At 34.9% G+C, this 7,782-nt stretch overlaps 1 protein-coding gene across 1 annotated transcript in view; it reads right to left on the reverse strand.

Moving 5' to 3' along the window:
- Positions 1–2,055: 2,055 nt before the first annotated feature.
- The window catches only part of DPYD (dihydropyrimidine dehydrogenase), an 861,792-nt gene continuing 856,065 nt past the window's right edge, over positions 2,056–7,782 (reverse strand). Inside the window, exons 22-23 of the mRNA XM_011959403.1 lie at positions 6,682–6,822; positions 2,056–3,497 (exon numbers count right to left, since the gene is read on the reverse strand). Coding sequence (XP_011814793.1) covers positions 3,327–3,497; positions 6,682–6,822 — 312 coding nt within the window. The 3' untranslated portion in view covers positions 2,056–3,326. The remainder of the gene's footprint in view (positions 3,498–6,681; positions 6,823–7,782) is intronic.

Below are 7,782 nucleotides of genomic sequence, written 5' to 3' on the forward strand. Positions count from 1 at the left end.
CTCGAATCTACTGGCACCTTCATCTTGGAATTCCCAGCCCTCTGGAACTGTGAGACATGTTTGTTGTTGTTGTTGTTTGTTTTTTTTTTTTTGCTGTTTATAAGCTACATAATTTCTGATAATTTGTTATAGCAGTCTTAACAGATTAAGACAAGCAGCATTCGTCATTCGAGTTCACATCCTCAGTCCTTAGTCCAGTGCTTGGTTCATTGTAGGACAGTTGCTTCATAAATATTTGTTGAATGAATAAATGGTTTGTTGAACAAAAGAATGAAGGCACGTAGCATATTAGACATAACCAAGGGCATCTACAAACATATCTAAACAGTTACATGACCTGGAACAAGTTAGACTCTTTAAGCCCCTATGTCTTCCTTTTTAAATGGAAAAAAAAATAGCACTTACCTGTGATCCTTACAACATTCAAATATAATAGTATTAGTCATGTTGTATTAGTCATGATTGTCCAGAGAAACATGACTGATACATTTTATTTACTTAGTTAGTTTAAAAATTCATTTATTATTTTAAGGAATGAACACACATAAGTTTGGAAGCTTGATGAGTCCCAACTTTGATAGGGGAGGCCTGCAAGCTGGCCTCTTAGAAAAGAGCTATAGTTCAAGTCCAAAGGCAGTCTGATAGACAACCGGAAAGAGCCAATGTTGTAGATGAAGGCTGAAGGCAGTCTGCTGAAAAATTCCTTCCTGATCAAGGGAGGTCAGCCTTTGTTCTAGCCAGGCCTTCCAATGGTTGGATAAGGCCCACCCACATTATGGAGGGCAATTTGCTTTACTCAGAGTTCACTAATTACTAGTTACATGTAAATCTAACCCCAAAACACACACCCTCACAGAAACATGAAGAATAATGCTTGACCAAGTGTCTGGGTACTGCGGCCCAGCCAAGCTGACACATACAATTAATTATCATATATGTAGAACATTTAGTACAGTTTCTCAGACATTCGTTAGGAAGTGCTCACTAACCACACTCTCTGGTCTGGTCTTACGTCCCCAGTCATGTCTGCAGGTAAGGTGCCATGAGAATGTGTGTGCTAAGGTCAATGGCTCCTGGTGTCTTGCTGGATGGGAATAATGTGGTTTTCATTCTTCCTTATTCTGAGTCTCTCTGTAAGCAACACATGTAAAATTGAGTTATGTTTTCTACAAACAACATGGATAAGAAACACTTCTTGGTATGAAGTAGAAAGTGAATACAACAGAAAGAAATGTGTGTAAGGAAGAAACTAGTATAAAATCATGGATTGCCATGGCCTAACACTGGTCACTTGTGGTTCCCCAAAGTTGTTAAAGAAAACAGCTAAAGCATTTTGCCCTTTCTTTCTCAGAAAAAAATGCAAAGGTGACAATTATTTCTTTAATCTCAATCAAGGAAATTTCTGCCTGGCATTTGGCATTCAGTATCTTGAAGAGGATTCAGGTGTGTACACACGTGGGATATCTTTCATAATATTCCCAGAAGGCTACTAAACTCCCAGAGTGAATAACTCTCATCAGATTGAGGTAGGGGGTAAGAGATTATGGCATCCAGGCACCCCTGGTAAATCTCTTTTCTAGATTACTGGAACTGTTTTCTAAGTGTTGCCATCTCCAAAAGTTAAAATCCCCCACCATGACAAGAAGGCAAAGAAAGTCAGTTTATATGAGTCAATAATATCACATAACTATCTAAGCAGTAATATTAAGTGAGATGTGTACTTCCTATAGTGAGACTGGCACTTTCAGGCAGGCAGACAGGCTTCCACTTTCCATTTGTCCCTGCCCATGGGCCATTGCAAGAATCCTGGCCTGTTCCCAGTAAAAGATGCCTTTTGGCAGAGTAAAATCTAATTCAGTAGGTAAAGCTGGGTAAGAAGGACAGGAAGTGAAACATTTGAGTAACTACACTGTCTTCACCCTCATTTTACTTAAACTATCATGGGTTTTATACTTGGATGGAATGCTCTATAGGACTAACCCAAAACTGCTCTATTTCAAAATCAAAATGGTTTATATGTAATTGCATTTACAAAAGAGACAGCAAAAGACCATGTTTAAAATGCTTTATGATATTTTATTTGATATTATTCAATCACACAGGTTTTGTGGCAAATATGCATCTCTAAATGTGCATAATCAAACATTTTATTTTTCCAGGTCTTGAATTTGTCATAGAAATAAGCCATAGATTGTTACTTTCTGATTTACTACTTATAGATTCATATTGAAGTATGCCATAAAGAGGAGATAAATGAATTTATATGACACTATTTACTGATTATGAAAATAGAGAAATACAAAAATGTTATCTAATAATAACAGAAAATATATTTCTTTTTTATTCCATTACTTTTGAAATTAAACATAAACACTAAAATAGAGAGTAGTCAAACTGATTTGGCACATTTAATATATATTACCAATATTATATTTTTCATTCTTGAATAATGAAGCACATGATTCAGCATTGCATACTTTGGGCTTTGTTCAAACATTAGTTGCTATAATCATGAAGGTGACTATTAAAACCAGTCAGGGCAGGTGTGCGCACAGCAAAAGAGTGGCTTTCACCAGGCTCTATCCTATCGTCTCATTTTGTTAGGAACATAGTTTAAAGAGAAACACCATTAAAAGAGGATGAGTTTGGACACCCATCTCACGCATGAGCAGTGAATGGTATTTAGTTAGTAAATATTCTCACTATCCTCTATCCAACACCGAAAAGAAGCAATTTCAGTGAAGGGGATTTTACTTAATAAAGTTCTACAAACCCAATTTGAGGCTTTCTTTTCCTGTCATAGCAAATAATTTTTTGACTTTCTTCCTTTGTACTTTATGGAGCTAATAACATTTTCCTAGAAACAGCATTAAAATTAAAGGTAATTTTTAATGATAAAATGTTTCCCTGGATACATTTTCTTGTATGTTAAAGTGTACTTTGTTTCAAAATGCTTAATTTCATTTACAATTAGAAGTCAAATGTGGAGCACAGTACAGGGCAATTTGGAAACTGTCACACTAATTGCCACAAAAAAGTTAATTTTTCACATAAGACAACTGGCGGTGAACATCCAATTAACTGCCACACAGTTATTTAAATACTATCCTCAGAAAAGAATTATTCTATTTTATGACCGTTAATTGAATGGTCATTGACATGAGACATTTTTTACACTTACAGATGTATTTTGAAATTACATATTTTTATTTAGAAAATATACATTTGTTTTAATTTGGAAAGAGCTGAACACAAGGATCATGATTTTAAAAGATCAGCATATGTAGGTGACATGGAAGTTCACGGCAACTGTTTCACAAATCACCTTAACACACCGGATCCACAGATAAGGGTACGCCTCTCTTTGGTTCATAAGGTGTTGTCCTGGAAACCATTTTGATGCAGTCGACAATAGGGCAGACACTGAGACACAGAGTACAGCCTGTACAAGTGTCAGTAATGGTGGGCAGGTGGGTTTCTGGATCAAACCGTATAGCCTGCAAACAGAAGTAGAGGGTATTGATGTCACTGACCACAAAGGTCAAGAATGTCCCCATTTCAGCATCAACATTTTTCTCTGCTGCAGCGGAGCTGCACTGAGACAACGACGTCCAGCTCTGTGGTGCAACTATAGCAACAGTTGAGCTGACAGAGGAGCAAAAAAAGAGCAAGAAGAGAAATCCTTTTAAATTAAAAACGCAATGTTTAGAATTCCTTAGGGGTATTTTTCTTCATTGTGTGAGGAAAATATGTCATAACATAGTCACTCTCTAGTTTTCTTTGTTCTGTGCAAAGTTGGGGTCTTTTCAGTTCTACCAGGATGGGGCGTCTTCTACCTGTGGATTTTGGGGGACTTTCACACGTCCTCCTCTTCCTCTTCACACTCTTTGTTCTCGACAGTGGAAAAGTGTTACTGTCAGATTCGGAGGCAATGAATACATTTGTGTGGATTTCAAATAATGCATGTAGTTTTTAGAAGAAAGCAGCAGAAAAAAATTAGCTTAACAGTCAGCTTTGAGTTTTGAAGATTTCCAAGCTGACTAGTCATTGTCCACCACGAAGGGGAAAAAACACTGAATGGAGAGCCAGGAAAACTGGTGTTCAGTCCTGGCCCTGACACTGCTGAGCCCAGATTACCACAGCCAGGCCTCCAGCTCTGAAACGGCTTAGGATTTTGAGAAATTTTATAATTTCCCTTCCCCCGTCTTCCTCTATTCCCTCCCTCCCTTCCTCACTCCCTTCCTCTCTCTTTCTTTCCATGAAGCAATGTAGAATAAGCAATTAAAAATACCTAGTGTGAAATTCAGGATTGAGTTTTTTTTAAAAAAAGATATGATTATTATTTTCCCATTAAACAGACACATTTCAATAGTGAAAAACGACATGTAAGACCTCAGCAGAAGTTACAGAATTTCTATCTAGCACAGATTTCAGGGCAGCTATGTAGGGGGGGATCATGGTGTTGGAGGGGATTTAGGAAACTTGCCTGGCAGTCTCAAAATTGCAAAAAAAAAAAAAAAAAAAAATACAAGAGTTTTACTCAGACTGTGTACTACTTTGAAGTGACTACATTGGGACTGAGGAAATTATAAGGGACATTAAGTGTCTCTCCACCCCCAAGGTACTCCTTGAGGCCAGGTTTACAAATCTTACATTCTCAAGTAATTGCATTATTCTGATTTTTTTTCCTGTCTCATTCTCTAATGTAATTCAATTATATATGTGTATGTGTGTATATATATATATTATATATATAGTTGTTTAAAAAATTCCCTCCTCCAAATGAAGCTACATGCAACTATACTTTTTCCTCTTTTATGCACATATAAATGAAAATAATATTTTCACAGTAAATCATGATAGTTGCTTAATATTTTTTAAAAGTCTGATCTTTAAGAAAATAAACATATATTTCAACAAGAACTATAGCTATAGCAAGTCATGAGAATATTTGTCCACACAAATTGGTGTTATGTTTTGTAAAACAACATTTTAAGGTGCTGTTTGGATAAATAAAAATGATTTCTCTTTCTTATGTACTCTTACATATAAATGGAAACTCAATGAAGTAACTGATAGAAATTAAGACTAATGCTTAGAAATACACTTTGAAAATCTGCAAACATATAAAACTTTATGTTCAATTAAAAATTTTGGTTTTCTATTTTTATCTTCTGAGACAGAAGAATCAAAGAACTTTCTAAGTCTTTTAACATCCATAATTGTGATTTTCTTTCTTATTACTAAGAAGGTTTTTACTAAAGTTGTACCAAGTCTAGAATTCCACGGTGGGAGCCATAAGTTCTAAGATTTAAGACATTAGAGAGCTGATGCTACGATAGTTATAGGACTTTCTGATTGATCTCTGATTGGTTAATTAGAAAGATGACATGAAAGTAAATGTGATATGGTTAGCACTTTCAAAATAACTGTTAAGACACCTTTTAGCTAGAAAAAAAAGTGATGAATTGAGTAAAAATTTGGTGCAGAACTGCGAAACTAGGAAGAAAAATTAATAGTTTTTTTAAAAATTAAAACATGTCTGTCATAAGAATATGCAAAATACCACCATGAGCAGTATGGGATCTGCCCCTCAGTTGAATAAGGTACATAAACCTCACTTTTTTAAAATGGGGACATTTCATTATGAATTTAGAACATTCCATTGATCATTTCTTAAAAAGATCTGTTTTTACTTATAGCTTGAAAAATACAATGAAAATAATATTGCATAGTTTTTAGCAACTTTTAATAGTTTAGTAGTTTTCCAAAACTTTAAAATTTGCTTTCTGCAAACTCTATATCGTAAGAAATTCTTTTACTTTCACAATAAGTCAGGGTTTTGAGAAGAAACTTATGCTTAAAAGCATTGTTATGATCATTTTTTCATCCATTTCTAAACTTCAACTAGTTAAAAGTCATAGTTGTGCCAAACTCTTTAAAAAAATAGCAGGTTATAAATATATAGGAAGTAAATGAAGAAGCAAATTATAAGTCAAAGAGAAATTCATAGAATGTGTTTTCAAGAGAATAGCCCACTAGAAGGAGTCAAATCCCTAATTTCTTTTCTTTTCTTGTTTTTTTCCCCTCCATGGTAGACGCTCTGCTGAGGACTGAGGAGCTGGAAAGTAACTATGGCTCTCTTCATGAGGGAAGAATACATCTCTTTGGCTTTTCTAGCTTCAGAGGAATTCCTGGGACCAACTTATACAACTAGTTGGTGGGAAAGTGCTTCTTTCTGACTGTAGTAAAAGCCTAATCAATACTGAATGGAAGAGAACTCTCTTTTGGCAGAAGGAATCATAGACTTTCAGAGTAATGGCCATAAATGGTTGTTCTTTTCCCTTTCCTCTGCGTTAAAGCATAATGCTTTCCTAGTATTCATAATTTTGTGTGCATTTCTCTTTTCAGTTGGATTTTTCTCTTTAATGTTGTGGGTGATGAAATGATATAAAACTAATTCTGTGCATTAAATGCTGGCATAGTTAGTAAAAATTACAACTTTCCTTTTAAAAAAAGACCATATTACAAGGGTGACAGGACAGAAAGATGTACTGTTGCAGAAGAGCAATATTTGGCACCACCGGTTTAAATTTCACACTTAGCAACAGAAAATGCTTTCTGCCACAAAAACCAGAAGAAACATGTCTCATAGCATTCTAATTCCAGCAGGATTCTTACCTGGTAGCCAGAATCATTACAGGTCATGTAGCATTTACCACAGTTAATACACATTTCTTCATCGATCATAGCCACAACTTGCTCTATGTTGCTCAATTCACCAAATGTTCCAAGGTACTGCAGTGCTTTTCCTATTACATCCTAAAAATAGCCACTGAATTACTTAGCAAGCTCATTTTAAAACATTTTCATGTAATAATTAATATCACTCAGCATTTTCCTGTTTTTATACAATGTTGCATTATATTAACTTGGGAGACTTTGGATAGCATAATTCTCATAGATAAGCTTTTTATGATAATTATAGCTTAGATGTTTGTCTTCTGAAAGATGGGCAATATGCATGCCTAGCTTAGAAATACAAGACCTAATTAACTGTATTCAATAGGTTTTTGACTGGATAATTGAAAACAGCATTTCTGTGGACAGAAAGAATAAATGACACTTGTTTGAGTTGTTATGGCTTACTTTTTCTCATTCTTGGACCTTGAAGGACCAAAAGTAACGCAAAGTGACAAAGGGTAACACACTATGCTAGAAAATTAGACTGCTCATAATGAAGGGAATACGAGTGTGAATATTATGCATTTATGTCACTGTATGTGGATTTTAGATTTTAATTTAAAAAGTGCTTTGATAGAATACTCACCTGTCATGTCTTGAAGCATATATAACATTATTTAAAAATTCTAATTTATGTTAATTGATTAGGTTGATCCAATAGTTAAGTCAGATGCTCTTTTACTTTTAAAGAACTGGAATTTTCTTCATTTACCATTGAAGATCTTTCATGTGGTTACACATTGCTTTGTTCTTCATACTAATTGGGAGTGTGCTTAATATGTGAAGCACAGAATATGTTTCATCAACGATAAGAAACACTTTGCTTCATAAAACAAAACAAAAGAATGTAGCAATGTCAAATTAGCATGCTGTCAAGATTTTTGCTTTTGTTTTTAACTATTAACATGAGAATCTTCTTTGAATTTAAGATCCATGTTCAAGGAGGTTTGACTCTCACTTTAGCTGAGGTCCGGCCACTGCACTCCAGACTGGGCGAGAGAGCGAGACTCCGTCTCAAAAAAAAAAAAAAAAAAAAAA

This window comes from Colobus angolensis, unplaced genomic scaffold (genome assembly GCF_000951035.1).
Source record: "Colobus angolensis palliatus isolate OR3802 unplaced genomic scaffold, Cang.pa_1.0 Scaffold491, whole genome shotgun sequence".
Taxonomy (NCBI): domain Eukaryota; kingdom Metazoa; phylum Chordata; class Mammalia; order Primates; family Cercopithecidae; genus Colobus; species Colobus angolensis.